At 45.8% G+C, this 25,084-nt stretch overlaps 1 protein-coding gene across 4 annotated transcripts in view; it reads right to left on the bottom strand.

Moving 5' to 3' along the window:
* The window catches only part of Arfgef2 (ARF guanine nucleotide exchange factor 2), an 81,848-nt gene that overhangs the window by 2,463 nt on the left and 54,301 nt on the right, over window positions 1-25,084 (bottom strand). For 3 of the 4 annotated variants that reach the window (XM_034494264.2, XM_076930262.1, XM_076930263.1), the window contains 16 exons: window positions 24,570-24,717; window positions 23,370-23,469; window positions 23,179-23,219; window positions 22,909-23,078; window positions 21,027-21,178; window positions 19,763-19,935; window positions 18,485-18,645; window positions 16,754-16,884; window positions 16,431-16,560; window positions 12,103-12,238; window positions 10,795-10,933; window positions 10,633-10,687; window positions 7,941-8,055; window positions 4,529-4,659; window positions 1,663-1,831; window positions 183-321 (listed from right to left, as the gene is read on the bottom strand). In XM_034494264.2, coding sequence (XP_034350155.1) covers window positions 183-321; window positions 1,663-1,831; window positions 4,529-4,659; window positions 7,941-8,055; window positions 10,633-10,687; window positions 10,795-10,933; window positions 12,103-12,238; window positions 16,431-16,560; window positions 16,754-16,884; window positions 18,485-18,645; window positions 19,763-19,935; window positions 21,027-21,178; window positions 22,909-23,078; window positions 23,179-23,219; window positions 23,370-23,469; window positions 24,570-24,717 — 2,090 coding nt within the window. Of the gene's footprint in view, window positions 1-182; window positions 322-1,662; window positions 1,832-4,528; window positions 4,660-7,940; window positions 8,056-10,632; window positions 10,688-10,794; window positions 10,934-12,102; window positions 12,239-16,430; window positions 16,561-16,753; window positions 16,885-18,484; window positions 18,646-19,762; window positions 19,936-21,026; window positions 21,179-22,908; window positions 23,079-23,178; window positions 23,220-23,369; window positions 23,470-24,569; window positions 24,718-25,084 lie in introns of those variants that run through there. The other variant, XM_076930264.1, reaches the window with a different exon arrangement.

The following is a 25,084-nucleotide window of genomic DNA, read 5'->3' as shown; positions in this document are numbered from 1 at the left end:
GAGTAGAGATTTCTCACCTGCTCTTTTGTATGTAGTCCTGGCTGGCCTGAAACTCAGAGAGATGCATTGCTTCTGCCCCTCAAGCACCAGCATAGAAGGTGTGCACCACCACACCTCCCCCCCCCCTCCTCTCTCTTCCATTCACAGAGTTAGGATATGAAAATAACAGGAAAGGATCTCACGTTAGAAGTCGCTGCTGTATCTCGCCCCAGGAGTCCCTGCGGTCCTCATCCACATACATGCGAAACAGGATCCTCAGGCAGCAGGCCAGGCTGCTGGTTTCTTGTTTGAGAAGATTCGGTTTGGACTTGCCCTTGAAGCCTAGAGACAAGGCAATCACATCAGCTGTGCACGTTACCAGCCAGGACTGAGCCAGCGACTCTGCAGGTGACCTGTGCAGATGCTGGCATAGTTCTTCACGTGCTTGGGGAAGCCATTAGTCTCCTATTAAGTCTCTCTTAAGAATGCAACTGCTCAAGGCGTCTAGAGGGCTCAGCAGGTAAAGGCACTTACTACGTGTGTGCAAGCCTGGAGACCTGAGTTACAGTCCCCAGAACCCACATAAAGGTAGAAAGAGAGAGAGAAGTGACTCCACAAAGTTGTTCTCTGACCTCCACAACACACACGCTATGACATGTGTACACTCTCATATCATGCACATACAATTTTTAAATTTTAAAGAAAGAATGCTAGCACCTTTTTAAAGTTAATGGCTTTTTTTATTTGCCTACAAAATACATATAAAAACACAATTTAAAAAGAAAAAAGTATAAAAATCCCAGTCAGCCAGGGATGTGCCAAACACTCTGAACAAAACTCCCTACAGACAATGGCATGGACAAGACCCTCCCACAGAAAAAAGACATTCTCAGTGTGGTTTAAAATGGTGGCTTAAGCCAGGAATGGTAGCACACGCCTTTAATCCCAGCACTTAGGAGGCAGGAGGATCTCTAAGATAGAAGCCAGCTTGGTCTACAGAGTGAGTTCCAGGACAGCCAGGGCTACACAGAGAAAGCCTGTGTCAACAAACAAACAAGCAAACAAATGAACACCTCAGGATGAGGCATAGTGGCACACACCTATAATCCCAGTAATCAGGAGGCTGAGACAGGGGGACTACTGTGAGTTTCAGACTAGCCTGAGCTACCAGCAAATTCTAGGTTAGCCAGGGTGATAGCAAAAAAAAGAATTTTGTTTCAACAAAACAGGCATCTGGGGAGAATGTTAAGGGATGGAAACAAAAGTCTATACTGTGTCTCTGCAAAGTTCAGAATAGTAAAATTAGACTTTCCACCCTTGGAAAAATAAATACTATCTAAAAATATAGGTTAGAGAGATGGCTCAGGAGTTAAGAGTCTCTCAGAGTTAAGGTCTTCCAGAACACTCAGGTTCAGTACCCAGTATGTACATGGAGGCTCACAACTCTAAAACTCCATTTCCCAGGGATCCAGTCCCTTCTAACCTCCTTGGACACCAGGCATGTAGGATACAAGGCATAAATGCAGGCAAAACACTCAATCATACACATAATGAAATTAAAAGCATATTAAAATGAATTTAAAAGCATATTAAAGTATCAGAATTCTCCAAAGGCTTTGGTGTTTCAAGGTGTGGCCAGTGTGGCCTGTCACAAGTCACGAGTCATAAGCCTGTGTGCCTCACCAGCTCGCCAGAGGACGGTCCGCTGCTCATAGTTGGAGTTGAAGGCCTTGGAGAAGGAATGGGACTCCTGCAAGCAGTCCAGCAGCTTGAAGAGGTGCTGGGATGACATGAACTTGTACATGCCCTGATTCTCCGTCTCGATGTGGATATCAGCATCTAGTGTGTCTTGCTGGAGGAAAGAAACAAGATGGTGAGTGAAGAGCTTAATGGGGACTGAGGCATTCGGGGAAGGCAGACAAGGCATTCCAGTTCTCCCAGAGTCACCCTTGGAACCGTCCACTCAAGAGTCTGTGTCTGACTGGGAACACGTCCTGAGTGGCTGTGTGCTGTCTCTGTGGCATCAGCGGGTGTGTGTCCAGCATCACTACAGCACTGTGGGTGTCTGTGTGACAAAAGGAAGGCCTGAGTTCCACGCGTAACTGAACAGCACAGAAAGGAAGCAGAGCCTAGCTCGTCCTTGGAGCTCAGGCGATCACTCAAGCCCGTGACTGCTGTCAGCTGACCATGTATAAAGTACTCCAAATTGTTAGTCAATGTGGAGCCTAAAATCTGAGACACACCCAGAGAGTTCTGAAGTTCTTGAGATTTCTAGGAATCAGCTGTAGCCTTCATAAGAGGTGAAGAGAGAAGACAATAAAACTTCCTAAATTGATCTGTAACTCTGGAGCACTCCTTATCAAACTCCCACTGATGCTACATGTGCAGACACGCACCTGTATCCCAGCTGAGACAGGATGATTGCAACTCACATCAAGGCTAGCCTGGGCTACACATGAGTTCCAGGCCAGTCTGACCTATACAGTGAGACCCTACTTTAACAAAGCTGATGTTAAACTCCATACGTGATCTGGATTGGCCAGTAAATCTTGAAAGTGAATTGGAGGGCTGAAATATTGAAAAATATTAGAGGGATGACATGCCCTGCTTCCAAAACAAATACTAAAAAGCTCCAGTAATCAGGATAGTGTGGTGCTGGCACACAGGTGAATTAGTCAGCACGAAGACATAAGAAATAGCCCTTATAATAATGGTAAACTGACGTCTAACACAAGTGCCAGGAAAATTCACCAGGGAAAGAAAAGACTATATCAGACAGTGCTGAGGACATGTGACCATCACACGCCAGAGACAAAAGGCAGGTCCCACCTTACGCCATTAACAAGAACTATAGTGCAGTTAAAGATCCAAGAGAAAACTTTACACTAAGAGCTCTTTTTCCCCCGAGACTGGGTCTCTTTTACATAGCGCTGGCTGTCCTAGAACTCACTCAGTACATTAGACCAGCCTAGAATTCAGAGATTCAACTGCCTCTGCCTCCCAAGTGTTGGGATTAGAAGTGTGCACCACCATATCGGGCCACTTAAATAAACCTCTTTCCAAGGGATCTGGTGCCCTCTTCTGGCTTCCTTGGGCAGCAGGCACGCACTAAGTACACAGATACTCATTTAGGCAAAGCACCCACACAAATAAAATTTAAAAAAGAAAAACCCATAAAACCTCTTAAAACATAGTTTTATAGCTAAGCATGGTGCTGGGCACCTGTAACTGCACTGGGGCCGTAAAGTTGGTGAACTGAACAACAACAAACCCACAAAAGCCAACGGAGCACGACTGTCAGCTTCAATCTTTGTGAACTTGAACTGGAGAATGTTTTCCTAAATCTGACATCAAAACCACAAAGGACAAAGAAAACTGGTGACGTGACCCTGGACCTCTTCTTCTCTTTTTTTGTGTTTCAAAGAAACTGAAAATGATCTCGGCATAGTGGCACACAACTTTATTCCCAGCACTCAGGAGGCAGAGGCAGGCAGATTTCTGTGGGCCAGCCTGGTCACACACTCTATATGAGATGCTCTGAACAGGCAAATCCAGAGACAGACATCTGATGAGTAACTCAGGGTCAGGAAGGAGAGACCACTGACGGCTGTGGTGTTGTTCTCACAGGGGTCAACACATTCTCAAAGGGCACTGGCAGTGTCTGCACACCGTTGTAAAAGCACATAACTAAACTGCACAGTTAACAAAGTAAAAATAAAACCATGTGTTTAATCCCAGCACTTGGGAGGCAGAGGCATGTGGATCTCTGAGTTTGAGGTCAGCCAGTCCACAGAGCAAGTTCCAGGACAGCCAGGGCTACATGGAGAAACCCTGTCTCGAAAAACAGGCTTGGCAGCAAATGCTCACCCAGTGAGCCGTATCACTGGCTTCAGGGCGTTCTACATACACACTGTCCCTCTCTTGTTTTTGTTTTCTTTTTATCCTCTGGCTTGATTTTCTGTTTGTGATTTTTGAAACAAGGTCCCTTGTAGCTCAGGCTAGCTTCAAACTGGCTATGTAGACAAATGTGTAGCCTTGGGCTTAGGGTCCTCTGCTTCCATCTCCCAACTACTGGGATTACAAGTGTGCCTCACTATACCAGGCTTGCTCTCCTAACAGTTATTGGTGGTTGTTTAAAAAGAGGTCTCCCTCTAGCCCAGGAAGGCCTTGAACTCATGTCAAGTCTCTGACCTTAGCCTACTGAGTGCTGGGATCTCAGGCATGTGACCTCACATGGCTTCCCCATCCCCAGTTATGGGTGGAGAAATCGTACAGCAAGGGCAGAAAGTCATCCCAATGATTACTCTCCCTAGCACCAAGAGAGGGGTGGCATCTGAACAGAGCTGTAGCTCAGGGGATCACAGAGCAAGCTTTGACTTCCAGTGCTCTGTCTCTGTGGCATATGCTGTCTCCTGGTGCCCGATCTTCAGGGGCCAACACAATGAGGATGATGGGCTGGGGACGGACCATCCGTGCTGGCTCCACCATGCTGCGGCTGCTCAGACTCCCACTGACAAGACTGCTCCAGCCCAGGCCCTGGGGTGCTCACCTGGGCAGCCACCATGTGCTCTGCATCCTCCTTTTTGCTGGTTGCAGGGTAGAACACGATGTTGTCAATGGTCTGTATCAGCTCCAGCTGAACCACACACTTGATGAGGAGGCTGGCCAGCAGTTTCTGATCTATATCAGATGATAAAAATTAACCCTGATGATGACTTAGCACTCACTGAGCTCCCCCTGTGTACCCAGCACTTCTTGGTGCTGGGGCATCGCCATAGATAATAACTCTGCCTCCCGTTCCCGAGCACCGAAGACACGAGCTAACACTTAAGAGAGACACCCACTGGCAGATGGGGCAAAGAGTAGCATCAAGGTTGAATTGCAAGTTTAAATAAGATGCCAGGAAATGTCTGTCCAAAATATGGTTATGAAACAACAAAAGAAGAAAAAAAGAAAAAGGGATGTGGGAAAAGAGGGAAATTAAGACAAATTGGAAAAGAAGGCAACCACAAGGTCTGCAGGGGAGCTGACTGTGGATCCTGGGTTGTCAGCCACAGCTCTCGGCCATCACAGTGTGCACTGCACCCTCCTGGCAGGTGGGCAGGCTGCAATGCCAGCCAGCCAGCCAGCCAGCCTCTGTGAGCAGGCTCGCCTCAGCTTGGGTGGGAGAGTGGGCAGCAGGAGAGCTCTTCTAAGTTCTCAGTTTGGGGCCACTGTTTGACAGTGCAGTCTTCTGCACGTCCGATTTCTCTGTGCCTGCTCTTTAGGGTACTGGACCCATGAGGGTCTGGATTTGATTCACACCCCTGGGAGGGAGGGTATGAGGAGGTACTCTGTGGGGTGGTGAAGCTTTCACTGGTCAGAGTTCTTTATCCTGACTTCCCTGTTCACATCCACAGTGAGGCTTCTGCCACTGAAGACTGACTCCATCTACCCTCGTGTCTCCAACTCCAGAGGTTTAGGCAACTCAAGTGTTGGCTGATTTATGATCCACTATGGTAAAATGAAAGACTTTCTCCCAGTGCATGAGAGAACTAAGATGGGGGAAGTTCTGTATAGCTGTAGATAGGAAGATAGAAAGCAGCTGTCTTCTGGTTTTTAAACATGGGTGTAACAGTCTACAACCATGGAACACTGCTCTATGCAGAATGTTCCCACTTTTGAGGGGCCAAGGATTCAGTTCTGTGCTAGAATGTTTCCTTGGCATGTGACTTCTTGGGTTCAGTCTCCAGCAACACCTAAAATAGTTTTTGTTGTTGAATGTGTATGAATGTTTTGCCTGCATGTATGTCTGTTTCCCATGTGCATGCCTGGTACTCATAGAGCTGACAAGAAGCCACTAGGTTATGAACCTCCATGCAAAAATGAGAACCAAATTCAGGTCCTCTAAGACAGCAGCCAGTGCTCTTAGCTGCTGAGTCATCTCTCCAGCCACCTAATGAATTTTAACTTTGAAATTGGCCAGGAATGGTGGCACACTTCTAATTCTAGCACTTGGGAAGCACAGGTGGATGCAGCTCTGTGAGATCCAAGTCACCCTGGTCTAAAGAGCAAGCTCCAGGACAGCCACGCCTACATGGAGAGGCCTTGTCTCAAACACACAAACAAACAAAAAGCTAAGCTATACAGCCAGGGCATGGTGGCCATATCACTCTGGAGGCTGAGGCAGAAGTGGGAGGACTGCAGGTTCAGGCCAGCTGGACTGTGATACTAGATTCTGTCTCAAAAACAAAACAAAAAAGAAATTCTATAAAGATCTGGGGCTCAGAGGGGAGGGAGGAGAAAGAATTGACTGTTGGCTGGAGGCACAGCAGCGGCTCTGGGCCAAACACCTCTCCAGACACAGACATCTAGCTGCCCTGAGTTTTCTCCTATGGGAAGGAATTTAGACCTGACCCTGTCCAACTAATGTCCGTAGCTAGAGGCGATGAATTATCAGACACCTGTCTCCCCTGAATGTGGAGGGGACTGGCTGTGAGCAGTTTCCAAAGGACAGTACCTCAGTCCCTGGAGGCTTTTTAGTGGATTTCAAGGTGACTTATATTCCTTCAAAAGATAAAGGGATCACACTCTGCTTTATTCTACTGTGGTGCAACCTGACATGTGAAGAATGGGATGGAATTGTTCTGAAGATAAAGCATAGGGGTCCCCACTTCAGACAGAATGGAACACTTTGAAGTTCTGATTCCTTAGTCTGCCAAAGGCATGTGTATGTGGCCCTGACTACTACATATTGGTAAGTTATACTACCTGTCATTCAAATGCAAAGTGGCTTCTTCAAAGGCCAGCAGAAGAGTAAATGACAGTGCCTGGCACATCACATCAAAGGTCTGACAGTGCAGCTCAGGATGGCCTGGAACTGGCTATACAGATCAAAGTAGAGGCATCAGATCCAGAGATCCACCTGCTAGAATCTAAGGCATGCATCACCATGCCCTACATCAAGTCCAGTTCTTTTGTTCAAAGATTTATTTCTTTTATGTGTGTGGGAGTGATGTCTACATCATCACTCTGTGATGTCTTGTGGTGTCTGGACACCACAAGAGGGAATTGGATCCCATGGGACTACAGTTATAGATGGTTATGGGCCACCATGTGGATGCTGGGAATCTAGGATCCCTGAAGAATGGCCAGTGCTTATAACCACTGAGCCATCTCTCCCATCCACATTCCAATTCTTAAAGCTGCTTTCAGAAAGAGAGAGAGACTCCCCATGAGCGTCACTAAGAGACAAACCAGAGAAATGACTGGGATTGGTTTGCAGAGCACCCACAGCCCCAGGTAAGTGTGAGAGACACATAGTGGGCCCTCAGGCACATGGAAAAGGTTCCAGTCAATCATAATTTAAAACAGAAAATCATTCCAAAGACAGGATTTTATTGAGGTATTCCCAAAGATCATGCAAGCAGGTGTAACCTTAACAGATGTCAATTTGGAAACATCTGTCAAAAATCAATGCTCTTGTCACCCTACCCCAGAGCTAGTTAATTTCTAGGAATTTTCTAACTAGTGATGTGTTAAAATATGTCATGCAGAACAGTACACAGGGTGATAGTCACAAATAAAGTAATAAAACCATAAGTGTCCATTATTAAGACCCATTTAAACAAAGATGCTTCTGTTGGAATAATATGAAAAAACGTGCCAACTTTATGTATCGATAGCTAACAACGCACTAAGTGAAAAGTGGATAGCGCACACTATCCCATAACTGCACAGAAGGGGAGGGGCATATGTGTGCTGGTACATATGTGAATGTGTATGTATGTACATGTATTAGAACACATATGGATGAAGTGACTGCAGAGAGAGCCTGGCAACACTGTGGCACAGAAGAGAGAAGGAGCGGGAGGGAGGTGTATCCTCTGGCACCTATGTGCTTTCCAAATATGTGAGTCACACAAATGTGTTGTCCAACTAAAATAAATAAGTAAAAACGCACCCAGAACAAAAGGTCTTACTTGCATACGGTACTCCCTTCCAGCTGTCATCAGTGGGGTTGGACAGCTGGCTCTGTCCTCTCTCGGAGGCGTTTCTGTCTATGCTGCTTAAAGACTGGCGGTCCAGGTCCACATCCTAATGTAAACCAGAAAAGAATAACAATGTTCGCTGCTTTTCAGGGTCCAGCGCAGATACGACTCTCAACATCAAGGATCCATGTTAAATTCAGTTAAAATTTCACATTCTCCTATTTAAACTCAAGACATTTCTCTACACATTATAGAGATGAGTGTGACAGATTCTTTCCTTTCTTTGCTTTCTATCTCTTCCTTCCTTTCCTTCCTTCCTTCCTTTCCACCCCTTCCCCCCTCAACAGGGTTTCTCTGTGTTCTCTCAAGACAGCTTTGGCTGTCCTGGAACTCACTCTGTAGACCAGGCTGGTTTTGAACTCAAAGATCCACCTGCCTCTGCCCTCTGAGTGCTGTGATTAAAGATGTGTGCCATCACCACCAGGCCCGAGTGTGACAGATAAAAATTAGGTCAAGTTCAAAATTAAATAAAAAATGTTGTAGCTGTTTCTTTTCTTCTACTGATATTAAAATGAAAATTTAAAAACAAAATTAAAAAAAAAAAGTGCAGGGTTCCCTTCAGAACAAGATGTGGAACTCTGAGCTCCTTCAGCATCATGTCTCTCTGGATGCTGTCATGCTTCCTGCCTTGATGATAATGGACAGAACCTCTGAACCTGTGAGCCAGCCCCAATTAAATGTTGTCCTTTATAAGAAAACAAGAAAGCCACCAAGATGGCCCAGCAGGTAGATAAGGGTGCCTGCCCTGAGCACCATGACCCATGTGATGGAAACAAAGACCTCACTCCTGCAAGGCTTCTTTTTACCTCCTAAGTGTCCCAAGCAGCAGACATACTTCTCTCTCTCTCTCTCTCTCTCTCTCTCTCTCTCTCTCTCTCTCTCTCTCTCACACACACACACACACAGAATTAAAGAAGAAAATGTTTATTTTTAAATGTTTTGAAAGACAAGGTTCCCATTCCGTAACCCTGGCTGACCTGATCACTCTGTAGATCAGGCTGCGCTTGAATTCACAGAGACCCACTTGCCCTTGCCTACTGAGTGCGGGAGGTCAGTGCGAGAGGTGAGTACCACCACACCCAGCAGAACTAGATGTTTAAATACCATGCTTTACTTTGAACTGAATAAACTCGTGGGCAGTGAGATGGCTCAGGAGATAAATGCACTTGCTACTCTGTACGATGACCTAGGTTCATCCCTGGAGCCTGCATGGTGAAGCCTAACTCTTCTAGCTGTCTTCTAGCCTATACCACACACGCACAGACACACACACACACAATATTTCCAAAAACTTCAAGAATAAAAACTGAATAAATTTTGACTTCACCCATCTTCAAGTTTAAGCCCCAAATCCTTTTCAAATCTAATGGTTATTTTGAAATCTTAGTGTTATTTGGGAATGCAAATCAATAATTCTCAAATTCATATACCTTCATGCAGAAGTGGTAAAACAGTTTTAAAGTGAGATTTAATTTAGACCTTTGAGGGCTGAAGAGCTGGCTTAGCGGTTAAGAGTGCTGACTGTTCTTACAGAGGACCACAGTGTGGTTCCTGGCACCACCCGGTGACTTTCTAACCTCCTTTAACTCCAATTCCAGGGGATCCAATGCCCCTTCTGGCCTCATTACACTCTCACACACAAATCTACACTCACACATATACACATAATTACAATTTTTAAAATCAGAATTTATGTGACTTCACACTAACTATAAAGCAATCATTTCTTTGGTGAGTAGGGCACTGTTAACTCAGGACAACAACAAGCAAGAAGCCGCTCATAACAGTCACCAGAGCTGTTTCCAGAGAGAATAAACAACAGCAATATGCAGCTCAAGAGAGGGCCATTATGAAAGATTTAAAGACACAGACACATGCTCACAGGCTTTGCACCCATCCCTCTTCATGGCAGCTGAGTTCGAGACCATGGCAAATGCAGACACAGAAGATAAGCAACAAATGCACACAGTGTTTTCTACTGCAGAAGGAGATTCTTGTTTTGTCTTCAGACAGGGTAACCTTGGCTGTCCTGGAACTTGTTCTATAGAACAGGCTGGCCTCAAACTCACAGAAAATCACCTACCTGTTGCCTCCTGAGTGCTGGGATTAAAGGTGTGCCACTACTGCCCACAGGAGACTATTTTAAAAAGTACTTTCTGTACTTTGTAGGAAATGATAAAAGCCTATTAATTCTCTTGGGGGCACAGAGAGGCTCACTATGTATTCTCTGGCTGGTCTAGAACTCAGAGATCTGCCTGTTTCTGCCCTAAGTGCTGGGATCAAAGGTGTGTGTGCACCATCACACCCAGAAGACATATTAATTTTAGGTTGTACAAACTTTTTCATTCTCATAAGAAAACTTCAAAACACATAGGCTGACTACTGTTTTAAATTACATTTTATTTGCTTATTTTATGTATTAGGGTTGGGCAGGAGGGGGCCTTGTGCCTGTGAGGGGTCTGAGGACAACTTGCACGGGTCACTTCCCTCTCTCGACCATGTGGGTTAGGGCACTGAACTCAGGTCACTGGCTGGGTGGCAAGCACCTTTACCCACTGAGCCGTCTCATCAGCCTAGGCTGATGAACCTTGTTGAGATATAAGAAGAGAATAAAGGAACCTACCAGATGTCTATCTGACACCTCCTCCTCCATCCCCGCAGGTCTCCACGTCAGCAAACTTAAGGGAACAGGAGAGAAGCGGAGATCAGCATCCGTGGCACCTGGAAGCCTGGCGATAGACAGCTCCAGGTCACACGGACACGTCCCACATGCCTTAGCACTTACACATGTGGGATGGTGGTTTTGAAAATATCCAGCATGCAATTGCAGGTTTCATCCCAGACAGCAGGGCTGAACTTCTCTCCATTGGATATCACTAGGTTCTCTAAGCAATTCGTACCTGATCGGGCCAACTGCTCATTATCTGTAAAATTCAACAGCATCTGTCATTCAATTTTAACTGTTGTCCTGATACCAACCAAACAGGATCCAGGGCTGACAGGTCCATGGTCTCTATCTGACACTGTGAGGTGGGGATTGTAGCTGGAGGTCTATAGGCTTTAATGAGGCAGGCTATGCAGAGTCAACTGCTATAGCTGAAGGATGCCATCCCAGGGATCTCTTCTGGCCTTCATGGACATTCGGCACACACATGGTGCACAGACATACATGTAGGAAGAATACCCATGCACATATAATTTAAAAAATAAAAAAATAGTTTTTTAAAGAAGTACAATGATTCTGTCAGTTTTGCCGAGGGGCGTTTTGTAACTTTAACTGGTTCACATGCAGGAAATGGCATAAGATGCATGAAAATGGTATTTCCGATTTAATCACTAACTACCTTTCCAATTTTTGATATCAAAATAGTACAACTATTTGCTGCCTCCTTTAAAACGCTGTCATTTTCACCAGAAGGGCATGGTGGCACACACCTTTGACCCCAGCACCTGGGATGCAGAGGTAGGCAGATCTCTGTGACTCTGAGGCCAGTCTAGCCTACAAATCGAGTTCCAGTACAGCTAGGGCTACACAGAGAAGGAAAAAAGGAGTCACTTTTCAAAAAATCGTAATTGAATTTAACTTGCCCTAGGCCAAAATGGGATCCAGTCTGAAGGATACATGATGTCTATCTGGTATACCCAAAATGGGATCCAGTCTGAAGGATACATGATGTCTATCTGGTATACCCTGACATGAACACAACACCACTCAAACAAAAGGATGTCCAACGATGGAGCTACCAACAGTCACTCCAAAAGTACTTTAAAAAACAGTTTACTACAAAAAATTACAAACACATAAAACTTGAAAGAAGGGAGTTGGGGGAATGGCGCATGGACACACGGATGGACAGACACAGGCTGGGAGGAGAGGAGGAAGGGAAGGGAATTTAAAAAAACTTGAAAGCACAAAAGTGCATATCACCTTTTAAAACAAAAACAACAAAATCCATCTTTAAAATGTGCTTTATAAACCAGCCTGGGAAGGGACTAGTGGATTAAACTGTACACAGTGCCCCTTGGCATTGCATTAGTTTCCCGTAAATATTGTGTAAGAGGAAACACTGCCCTCCCCCCACTTAGTGAATACCTTGTTTCACACACCACTGCAGCTGTGCAAACACATCAGAGAGAAGCACTTCATTCAAAGCCTCGTAGAACTGGGTGAATACATCACAAATAGCGTACAGTGCATGATTGCAGGTGGTCGTCATCCACTCTGATTTCTGAAAGAAAAAAAAAGACATCTTCAAAACCAACAACTCTGGGGTGAGATGACTACTCTTGTAAGCTAGACTGTCATTTACAGTAAGTATGAACATCTCCAAACTGTCCACGCCCACTCACTCAGAACCACTATCTCCACGGTCAGATCTTACAGAAACAGGTGTGTGAGCAAATGTTTGCCAAAAAAGATGTCCACTCTGAAAACTACATAGTGTGATACACTCCACAAATACTCAACTGTCCCTTAAAATAATACGGGAAAATGAGAACAACTTCATACAGGCTGGAGAGACGGCTCAGCAGAGCACGTGCAGGCACTCATAAGAGCTGGAGTTCCGATCCCATACCCTGGTAACAAGCTTGCCATCCCAGCCACCATTACTCCACGTCTGTGGGAAGGGCTGAAGGCAATTCAGCACTGTGCGTGCCAAGTGGAGAAAGTGGGAGCCTCACATTCACCAGGAGACCCTGACTCAAAGTAATAGTGGAATATGAAAGAAGAGGTCACCAACACCTTATCCTGGCCTATGTGTGTGTGCACATTCATGAACGCACGCGCACATACACACACACACACATTTACACAGTCATAGAAAAGGGAAGTGTCACTAAACAGGATTCTCAAAGTAAAAGTCAGAAGGAAACAAAACTGAAACCCTGGTAACTTAAGAGCTGAAGTAAAGACCGCACACGTGCTGGCCAGCAGGGCCCAACCCCTGACCAAGAAGACATTTGCAACTGACAGCTGCCAGTAAAGGGGAAATCTGCTTTCCTCAATGGAGTGACACCGAGTATGGGAGTCATACTCGGAGTGTGTGTGTGTGTGTGTGTGTGTGTATTTTTTAAGACAAAGAGAAGAACGAAGTCGGGTACACAGGAGAATGTGGGAACAGTTAGAGGAGGGGAAAAACACAATCAAAATATATTGTGTGAGAAAAATTTTAAGCTGGATATCAGTGGTGCACATCTTTAATACTAGTATCTGGGAGGCAGAAGCAGGCAGATTTTTGGGAGTTTGAGGCTAGCCTGATCTACATATTGAGTTCTAGGATAGCCAGGGCTGTTACAAAGAAAAAAAACCAAACCAAACCAAACCAAAAACCCTGTTTCAACAGCACTGCCTCCAATACCCCTCCTCCACAAAAAAAACCTAAATTAAAAAGAAAATAAAGATACCAATGAAAAAGTGACCTCTAGGCTCATCCATGCTAGAGGATGAGATCCTGTTTCAAAAAACAAACACACTAATAAACCAACCAACAAACAAACAAAACCAACCAAATCCAGCCCCTCAACAAACAAAAAGAAGAGGAAGCAACTGGGAAAAGGCCATGACACCAGACAAAAAGCCAGGTCACACTAGACAGAATGTGGTCATCAGCAGTGGCAGGACACATGTGACCTAGGTGGCCAGGAAGAGCCGCTGCATGTGCAGAACACTGACGTAATTAAAGTGTAAAGGGCTGCAGTGGTGTGGAGAAACAGGATTCCCCACACTTTGCTGACAGGCATGCAAGCAGCCTGGTGTATGGACATGAGTGCAGAAGGAAGGTCTCCAGCCTTCTTGTCCCCAAGAGATGAGAACCCAAGAGCAAGTGATTTTAAGAAGCATCACTTCAGAGCTGAGGTGGCAGTGTAGCCGGGGAAAATCCTTGCCCAGCAAGTATGAGGACTGATTTTATTTCCTAGAATCTATGTAAAAAGCCAGTGCCGGGGTTGGGTGTTACAGAAACAAAACCCTGGAGCTGGATTCCACGATGTACCAGGAGGTAGCTTCCTGCATGCTAGCTAAACATTTTTCTGAAATGAAGATTTACCTACTTTATGATGAGGAAAAATTTACTCTAACATTAAAGAACAAGACAAATTTCTACACTATGACCTCAACTGTATCAACTGTTGGAGCAGGAAAACACAACCCAGTGGTAGCTTTGTTTCTAGGTAATAAAGGATTTAACTCTGTGTCCAGAATAGTTCATCAGTACATGTTATTTTTATGCTGACGTGAGGAGGAAATGATGTTCCTGAAATAATAATTTAACAAAGGACCAGTCAGGTGGTAGTGGCACACACCTGAAATTTCAGCACTCAGGAGGCAGAGGCAGGTGGATATCTATGAGTTCAAGGACAGCCTGGTCTACAAACTTAAGTTCCAGGTCAGCCAGGGCTACACAGAGAAATTCTGTCTTAAAAAGCCAAAAAAGAAAAAAAGAAAAGAGGAGGGGCTGTGCTTGTTTTATCCGTGTGTTTCTGCTATTGCTGACCCTCCACTGTGAGTCCCATGGGACCAGGTCAGAGTGTGGAACACAGAAGAGGAGTAGTCACGAGCCTGCAGAGTTGCAGGCAGTGTTCAGGGCCAGGAGGGAAAACCATGAAGTACTTCCTCTCCCTTTTCCCAGAAAAGGATCTCCCAGAACTAGCTTACACTGGTCTAGGACAGTGCTTCTGTCCACTTGTAGAAGCACCTTAAATAGTTGTGTGTTTCAAACCCCTGCTATCTGGCAACACAACCCCAAGAAGGAGAACAGCTAGGCCTTAGGCCTATCACATCCAATCACAGACAATGCTGTATACATGACATTCACTCACAGGCCATGCTGTAGACAGGACATCCACTCACAGACAATGCTATAGACATGACATCCACTCCCAGGCCACACTGTAGACATGACATCCGCTCACAGGCCATGCTATAGACATGACATCCACTCACAGACAATGCTATAGACATGACATCCACTCACAGACAATGCTGTAGACATGACATCCACTCACAGGCCATGCTGGAGACATGACATCCACTCACAGACAATGCTGTAAACATGACATCCACTCACAGACAATGCTATAGACATGACATCCATTCACAGACAATGCTGGAGACATAACATCCATTCACAGGCCATGCTGGAGACATGACATCCACTCACAGGCCATGCTGGAGACATGACATCCACTCACAGACAATGCTATAGATATGACATCCACTCACAGACAATGCTATAGACATGACATCCACTCACAGACAATGCTATAGACATGACATCCACTCACAGACAATGCTGTAGACATGACATCCACTCACAGACAATGCTGTAGACATGACATCCACTCACAGACAATGCTATAGACATAACATCCACTCACAGACAATGCTGTAGACATGACATCCACTCACAGACAATGCTGTAGACATGACATCCACTCCCAGACAATGCTATAGACATAACATCCACTCACAGACAATGCTGGAGACATGACATCCACTCACAGGCCATGCTGGAGACATGAAATCCATTCGCAGACAATGCTGTAGACATGACATCCACTCACAGGCCATGCTGGAGACATGAAATCCATTCGCAGACAATGCTATAGACATGGCATCCACTCACAGACAATGCTATAGACATAACATCCACTCACAGACAATGCTGTAGACATGACATCCACTCACAGACAATGCTGAGACATGACATCCACTCACAGACAATGCTGTAGACATGACATCCACTCACAGACAATGCTGTAGACATGACATCCACTCACAGACAATGCTGGAGACATGACATCCACTCACAGGCCATGCTGGAGACATGAAATCCATTCGCAGACAATGCTGTAGACATGACATCCACTCACAGGCCATGCTGGAGACATGAAATCCATTCGCAGACAATGCTATAGACATGGCATCCACTCACAGACAATGCTATAGACATAACATCCACTCACAGACAATGCTGTAGACATGACATCCACTCACAGACAATGCTGAGACATGACATCCACTCACAGACAATGCTGTAGACATGACATCCACTCACAGACAATGCTGAGACATGACATCCACTCACAGACAATGCTGTAGACATGACATCCACTCACAGACAATGCTGAGACATGACATCCACTCACAGACAATGCTGTAGACATGACATCCACTCACAGACAATGCTGTAGACATGACATCCACTCACAGACAATGCTGGAGACATGACATCCACTCACAGGCCATGCTGGAGACATGAAATCCATTCGCAGACAATGCTGTAGACATGACATCCACTCACAGGCCATGCTGGAGACATGAAATCCATTCGCAGACAATGCTATAGACATGGCATCCACTCACAGACAATGCTGTAGACATGACATCCACTCACAGGCCATACTGGAGACATTACCCACCTCCGACTGTTGCTCAGGGAGTTTCATGTTGTCAAAAATTCGAAACACAATTCTGAACAGGTCCTGCCACCAGTGCTTTGCAAAGGTGTGGCCATAGCTCTTCATGATTTCAAACATGACTGTGAGTCCTCTGGAGGAAAAATAAAGGACAGCAGGTGAGGAAGAAAATGTCAAACTGAGAAGGGGTGAGAAGCAAGGGGTGAGAGTGGGGAGGTGTGAACCTGGGGAGTGAGGGTGGGGAGGTATGAGCCTGGGGATGGGGCAAGAAGTGACTCATTTTAGTAACATCGACCAGTGTCCAGCTGCCCTGGAGATCCAGTTACCTTGTGCGAACATCTAACTTGCATCTGTTAATGATGCAGGAGAGCTCAAACAGGATGGGAAACCAGCCTCTGACCCAGACCCTGTCACCCGGAGCCACATTCATGTCATCACTAGTGTACTCTTGCAGTACCTGAAATGAAAATCATGTCTCAGATATAGCCTAAGCAAGCAGGAGGCAGAAAAGCAGCCACACAAAGACTGAGGCTCCAATCTTTTCCCCAAACTCTCTCTTCAGCAATATAGAAGGTCAATTCCAGAGACAGAGAGAGACATTCCCCTGCCCACTGAAGGAGTCATCCCCATGAACCTACAGACCAGAGTGAGGCAGCTCACAAGAGCCCTGGGGCAGAGAGTGTTACATTAAGAAACATGGTCACAATCAAAGGCTGCTGACCAGGTATCCAGAATTCCATGTGTTTCCAGTAACTACTGCAATACAGCACTCAGTAGCAGTAGCTTCTAGTCACAGAGTGCTTGCTATGTGCCCATTTTACTGACAAGCTGCCTGGGGCAAAGGCACTGACACCTAAGTGGCTGTCCATCATGTAGCTGCCCTACCCCCCCAAGCTCTCTACAGCGTGGTGCAAGGCCCCTGGCAACCAGGATGTCTGTTCATCATTTCAATGATTTGCAGCCTTCCTAAACTGTTTACAAATTAGAAAGATGAGACCTATAAGAAAAACCCAGCACCTTCAGAAGCAAACAGAAGGCGTCTTCTTCCTTGCTTTGCTTTTTCTTTCTCTATTTTTTCCTTTTTCTCTTTTAGAGAGGGTGGTTGTTGCATGCAAAGCTGTCACAAAGCTCCATGCCCAATCCATAGATGCAATTTGGAACTGTAATTTCTCAGTGTGTCACAGTGAGGCAAATGTCTTTTTAAAAAGATTTATTTATTTATTTTATGTATGTGAGTATACTGTCGCTGTCTTTCAGACATCTCAGAAGATGGCATCAGATGCTATTACAGATGGCTGTGAGCCACCATGTGGTTGCTGGGAATTGAACTCAGGACCTCTGGAAGAACAGTCAGTGCTCTTAACCGCTGAGCCATTTCACCAGCCCCAAATGTCATTTCTTACAAGGGAGACTTTCTTCTTTGTTTTTGAGAAAAGGTCTCATTATATAACTCTGGCTGTCCTGGAATTCATTCTTTAGACCAGGCTGATCTCAAATTCTCAGAGATCCACCTGTCTCTGCCTCCTGAGTGCTGACATTAAAGGTGTGCACCTCCACTCCTTGTTTCTATGTTTAACATTATGTCGATGGGAGTGTGCACTGAGTATGAGCTTGCAGTGTGCACTGAGTATATGAGCTTGCAGAGACCAGAAGCTGTCTGATCCTGGAGCTAGAGTTATAGGCAGCTGAGAGCTATATAATGTGGGTGGTGCTGGGATCAAACTCAGGTCCTCTGAAAGGCAGCAAACACTCTTCATCATGTCACCAAAGTCCGACTGTTTCCTTTCCTTCATAAGGAACATCTAGCTTCTTAACCTTTCTGCTTAAACATGACAGCTAGGATACTGACACCTTTTAGTTTGTGGAGAAAAGCTCAGTATGAAGAACTGCCAGGTGTAATGGTAAATGCCTGGAATCCCAGCACTCAGCAGACTGAGGCAGAAGGATTGCCTTAAGTTTGAGGCATGCACATGCAGCGCCAATGGGAAGGGCTCTGTCAGTAGTTTTGGCCCCATGACTTTCTGGACTGCCCATAGAAGCAAGAAAGGGAGACACACCCGAGGCCTCTCTGAGACATATTTCCCACAGAAGCGGATGAGCCGGATAGCCTCCATGCTGGTGTCAGGGAAAGCTGCGTTGCAGGCAAACTCAGACAAGCACTTCACAGCATCCTGGAAGGAGTCGATGGCTGCAGGAAAGTGGTGCTGGAAGATGGTGGCTGGGGAGACAAAGGCAGCAAGGTTTGGAAACGGACATCAGGGACAACTGCCTTCGAGAATCCAGTCACAGCAGGGCTGCTGAGAAGAGAAGGCTTCTCATAGCTCACATATTGCCGCTGTGCCTCCATTTCCTCTGATAAAATGGAGGAAACAAAGTCTCAGTAGTTCTGTTTACAATGTCCATGAACACAACTATGGAATACTAAACGTCTGCTCCCAGGGGAAACAGAAGCTTCCCATGACCCTGTCTTACTCATTAACCAGTGACCAAGAACTTGTCTGTGTTTTTTTTTTTTAAAGAATATATATATATATATATATATATATATATATATATATATATATATGTATTATATATGTATTATATATATTCTCTTCAGACACACCACACCAGCAGAGGGCATCAGATATCATTACAGATGGTTGTGAGCCACCATGTGGTTGCTGGGAATTGAACTCAGGACCTCTGGAAGAACAGTCAGTGCTCTTAACTGCTGAGCCATCTCTCCAGCCCCCCTTGTTCTTGACGCCTTGTCTAACAGGTACTGTTAAAACATCAGCACTAAACCAACAGTCAATAGCATTGCAACTCCTGCCTACAGCAAGCTTGTCTTTCTGTACAAGACACATCAATACATACTCTAGGCTCAGCATCATGCTCTGGACCAATTTCAAAGTGAAATCACCAACAGAAAGCATGAGAAGGTGAAAACTGTGGCACGTGGCAGACTGCAGAAGGACCTCTGCATGCCGTGAGGGGAGAGCCGCCTTCGTCTATCTCAGCTCAGAGCGCATCTTAGTGACTTGGGGTTTTGCTCTTCTACATACTCTTGTGTTCTCAAAAGACCACAAAAGCAGAGGGAGAGCGGTGGGGGTCAGGTCCACCTTGTGGACCAGACATGAGACTTGCTAGGATTGAGAACTGACTGTATCTCATTCTCTAGACTGTTGTAAAGATGAACACATGCCAAGTGCTTTCAACCATGCCAGCATGTTTATCTCATCATGGCAGAACTTGAGCAAGGAAGTCCCCACAATAGTAAGATGGACAACTAAGAAGAGGTCACCTGCTAGACTTCAAGTGAGATGTCAGCCAGGTGAAACTGAGACACTTACAGACGATATGGCCTGTGGTTTGGAAGGCCAGCTCCACAATGTTCCCATCGTGGTCAGAGGCGGCCTGGTGGAACACAGCAAAGATGTTCTTCCAGCCCGAGCGGATGTTGGCTGCCTGGGAGCTCACCATCTGGGCGATGCATCGGATCACCATGTCCCGGATGGTAGGGGACCTGGCGAGAGGTGGGAGGGTGGGAAGATAGAGACACTCTGACCTCTCATCACGTTAGAAAACTATGTTTGAAAGCACATCATAATGTATACTCGCTTAGCTCAGCTCTCCTATCCCACTCTGGAATCAGAGTGACCACCCTGCAGCCATAAGGTTAAGAAGAAAGTGCTACTCAATGTCACACAGAATCAGGGAATGGAGGGATCTGGGTTTATAAGGATTTGGGCTGTGGAGCCAGAGCTGGGGCTAGGTATCTCTGACTTCTTGCTCAACAATATACTGCCTGTGGCTGAAGCCACTCTGTTGGCTTTTGTGCCTTGCCCACATTTCAGTCAGTGACTCACCATGCTACCAAATCTTTGAAACAAGGTCTATGTTCATGCTAAACACACAACAAGGATTGGAGATACAGTATTTTACATTTACTAGTACGTGATGCTAGGATGAATGGTTCAGTCCCTGCCATTGCAGCAAGTTTAGACACATAGTGTCTGAATACTTGTGACGGATGCGCATGCATGCCGGCAAAGCTAGGAAGCCACACAGTCATGGGCAAACCCTGGTATCTCACAAACGGGAAGAAGCAGGCTGCACAGGCCGGTGTTCACTGACCACATGGCAGCCACTCGGAGAAGGCAAAGAGAAAGCCCACAAAGTAAAAATGTGACTGGCAGCAAAGAAGGGCTGACTTTGAAACTTCATAAAACAGGATTTCTGGTTGTTTTCTACACAGATTTTTCAAATTTCTTGGAGATGTGTGTGTGTGTGTGTATATATATATATATATATATATATATATATATATATACATACATATTTTCTTATGCAAGTACACACATATATGTCTGTGTATCTGTGTGTGTATGTGGGGAGATACATGCTGGGGATGAGAACAGACCTTCAGACATTCTAAGCAGGGGCAAAGATAATCCCAATTCTTTGAACTATTCATTGATAAAAGGAGTTTTTATCCATTTGTTCAACACTACCACCAAGAAGACAGAAGAGAAGTCATCATGTGGTTAGTGGTGAGAGAGACTTAAGACACCGACAGGGAGTGAGACCCAGGCCCTTCACAATGATGTGCACTACCTGTTTTTCTTCATAATATGTTCAAATGGCCTCAGAAAATCCTTCTGAAACCGGAAGTTGGCTAATTCTCCCTTCTCCAGAAACTTCATGGAGAGTTGCCGCAGTGAGTCAACAGCAAAGATGGCCACATCTTCATTGGGGTTACAGCCGACCTGGCAGGACAGGAAGCGAAAAGTAGGTTCAGCGGGACAGCAAAGGCAGGCAGCCCCTGCAATCTCTGCTGGACGCACATCTAGATACAGAAAATGCTACTTCTTGGCTAAGACCTGTCTATTGTTGTGCAAGTGTCACAATGACAGAGCAGCCAGCCTCTTGCCTCCTTCCTTGGCTGGGATTACATGTGTGCACCACATGGCAGCATGTGCTTGTTCTTTCTTTCCTTTTAGGTATTTGTTATTTTGGGTATGTATGTAGTATATGCATGTGGAGGGGAGAGGTTGAAGTTGGATGTGTTCCTCTGCTGTTTTCCACCTTATTGTCTGAGCCAGGGTTGCTCACTAATCCTGAGCCCACTGATTGGTTACATCAGCTGGCCAGTGAGCTCTAAGGAGCTTATGTCTGCCACTACCTGAGGTCACAGATGTGCCCTGCCTAGTCGAGCCTGTCTGTGGGTTCTTGGATCAAACACAGGTGCTCATGCTTGCATGACAGGAACTTGAGACTGAGTCACGGCTCCAGCCCTCTCAACAGAATGAAACTTTGAGTAGAGAAGTATAGTCACACTGGCCTATGCCAGCAGCTAACTGATTTAGAATGGCTGTCCTGGATGCCTCCTGGCTTGTCTCTGACTTACAAACAAGTGACAGTTTTAACAGTAGCAATGGGAGCCTGTGTGTAAGGAATTCTGATGCCCAACAGTGTGTGAGCATGACTTCACAGTGGGTTGTAGGAAGGACCATACGGCTCCCCATGCCACCAAGCCCCAGCAGGTGTCCAGCTACTACAGTAACATTTGTGATGTTAGCCTTACTGGATATGGGTTATTTTTAAATCAGAGGAGCAATAATATGTGCATGGCTGTGCATGGTGGTGCAGGGTGGTACATGCCCTTAATCTCCCTCCACACTTGAGAGAGAGAGGCAGGAGGATCTTCTGTGGGTTTCAAGTCAACCTGATCTACATAACGAGATCCAGGACAGTAGAGATATAGTGAAACTGCCTTAAAGACCTTTAAAAAAAGAAAGAGGAAAAAAGAAAGAAAGAAAGAGAGAGAGAGAGAGAGTGAGAGAGAGAGAGTGAGAGAGAGAGAGTGAGAGAGAGAGAGAGAAAGAAAGAGAGAAAAGAAAAAGAAAAGGGGAGGGGTCATATATCCAGGCTGGCCTAGAGTTTGCTCCATAGCTACTTATGGCCATTAGTTCCGTGCTGGATCACAGGCATACAGCACCATGTCCTATGTATGCAGTCCTGGGGACTGAACTCAGGGCTCTGCGCATGGTAGACAAGCACTCTCTATCAATTGAGCTATAGTCCCAGCCATGGATATGAGTTAATATAGTATTTATTTTATTTTAATTTGTTTTATGTATGTGAGTACACTGTTGATGTCTTCAGACACACCAGAAGAGGGCATCAGACCCCATTACAGATGGTTGTGAGCCACCATGTGGTTGTTGGGAATTGAACTCAGGAGCTCTGGAAGAGCAGTCAGTGCTCTTACCCATCTCTCCAGGCCACCACTGGACTTTTAATTCATTCCACATGACTCCTATCCAAATATAAGCACAACCTTGCTCCTATCAAACTGTCCATGATTTCACAGGGAAAAATGAATGAATGACAAACTCCCCGGATGGGGCCAACGCTTCCCATTACATCCTTCATGAACTTAGCACCTGATTTCCTTCAGTGGCTGCTAAAGTGGTCTTTAGATGCAGACAGTTACCTTATTGAAGTGATCTCCAATGACATGCCATATCCGAGACCACTGCAACCGGATCCGGTTCATGTTGTAGTATGATATCTCCACAATCTTCTGCAGGCTGAACATTCGAGGATGGTGGGGAGAAGCCAGCTCATCCATGGACACAGCACACAGCCACCGGACAAAGTCAACTACAGGAGAGAGACAGCAACACATGGGAAGCCCAGTTAGTGACATTCACACAATTAAATGGGAGGCATATATTGTTGGCACAAAAGTCAAGATACATACCTATTGCATTTCCATCCAGTCTGGTAGAGCCAGTAAAAATTCTAGGAGAGAAAATTGAAATTTCTCAAGTACTCAGAAAAGGCAGAGAGGAAACATAAACAGTTACACAGATTAGAGACCACCACACCCGGAAGCTAACACGCGATGTTAGGCACAAGCAGTGGAGCATCACTGGAGAACAAAACCATCACCTGTCAACTGCGACCACCACACTCTGGGAGCTGGTTTCACCAACAGACTCCTGGAAGCTGGCCATCTGTCTTTTGTCCACACCACCACTCACCAAATTACCTAAAACATAACACAAAATCAGGAGGACTATCAGGAGGACTCCAGGCACCACCCGGTGTTCAGAACAAAGTACCCAGGCTGAGCACAGTGGTGCACACTTATATTCCTAGCATACCAGAGACAGAAGCATAAGGATCAGAAGCTTAAGGCCAGCCTCTGCTACATAGTAAGTCTGAGGCCAGCTTGGGCTACAGGAAACTTTGTTTCAAAAAGAAAAGAAAAGCACACAAACAATGGGAAGCGCCCTTGGCCTCAGGCACATACAAAGGCCATGAATGAGAACCAGGAAGCAAGTAAAACAGAAGCAAGAACAGACTCAGCTCCACTGCAGACAGTAAGGAATTTACACTCTGGGATTACCATAGATCCTTACTGCAGACTCTCCTGCCTGTGGGCAATCCCAGTGCTTAGGAAACAAACTCAAGGCAAGTGAGTAGCCCAGGACGCCTAGAAAACAGTAGCTCTTCTGCTGGGCACTGGTGGGCTGTGCAGGATTTCACTGCAGTCATCGTCCAGGGCACACAAGAAGCAGGTGCTGTCACTGCCTGTGTCCCCAGAACTTGAACTGCAGTAGCTGCACTGGCTGCTCCACTGTACTGCACCCAGCAGCCTAGGCTACCTCCCTGCCACCTGACTCTGTCACATCATTTTTCCCATGCTTCAGTTTTCTGAGTTTATACAATGGGCAGGTAGCAGTCCTCATCTCATTGGATCATTGTGAGAATCAAATGAGCTCAAATATAGAAACTGGGTGCTCAGACTGTGGCCTGGCACATCTGCTTGCCACATGGACTATTATTATCCTTACAACATGGACCAGAGTCCTTCAGCTCACAGCAGAGATGGGAACAACTATTACTCTGAGACCACAGTAGAGACAGGCAGGACAGTGAAGGCCCTACTGCAGGGAACCTTAGCATGGCCCTGCGTGGAGAAGGAACAGGAACCACCACTGGGAAAACACATGCGTTTACTCAATCACAACAAGACAGCTGAAGCAGTAAGCCCATGGAATTCACAGACAGTCCTGCTGTGACAAGAAGAGCTTCATTACTGTTAACTTGTGATTCTGTGCTGGCCAGCTGGGGCTGGTATCTTACCGAGGCCAAGACCCATGAATTCTTCTCCTGCCAGACTGTGGCCCTTCAGGCTCCCTTCTCTTTCCCGTCCAGAGCCAGAAAGGTAGCGAGTCTTCACTCCAGTTCCTATCAGCTGAGCAAGCTCCAGCTGGCTGATGCATTTCAAGATCTACGAAAGAGAAGGTGCCAGAAGTGAAGCCTTGCTTCACGGCCAGAGGATAATACAGTCTTCTGTCAGTCACTGTGTCCTGGAACACACAAATTTTTACTCTAAGAATAAAACTTGAGCCAGGTAGTGGTGGCACACACCTTTAATCTTAGCACTCGAGAGGCAGAGGCAGGCAGATGGATCGCTCAGTTCGAGGACAGCCTGCTCTACAGAGTTCCAGGAAAGCTAGAGATACACAGAGAAACTGTCTCAAACAAGCAAACAAACAAATGTGAACAATAGATAGGAGAACTGGTAAGCTGGGTTCCACACATACAGAATTACATGTGTAACTGCAAACTTCACTGAGTGCTCAACAAAGAAAGAC

This window comes from Arvicanthis niloticus, chromosome 2 (assembly GCF_011762505.2).
Source record: "Arvicanthis niloticus isolate mArvNil1 chromosome 2, mArvNil1.pat.X, whole genome shotgun sequence".
Taxonomy (NCBI): domain Eukaryota; kingdom Metazoa; phylum Chordata; class Mammalia; order Rodentia; family Muridae; genus Arvicanthis; species Arvicanthis niloticus.
This window is presented reverse-complemented; position numbering and strand designations above follow the sequence as displayed.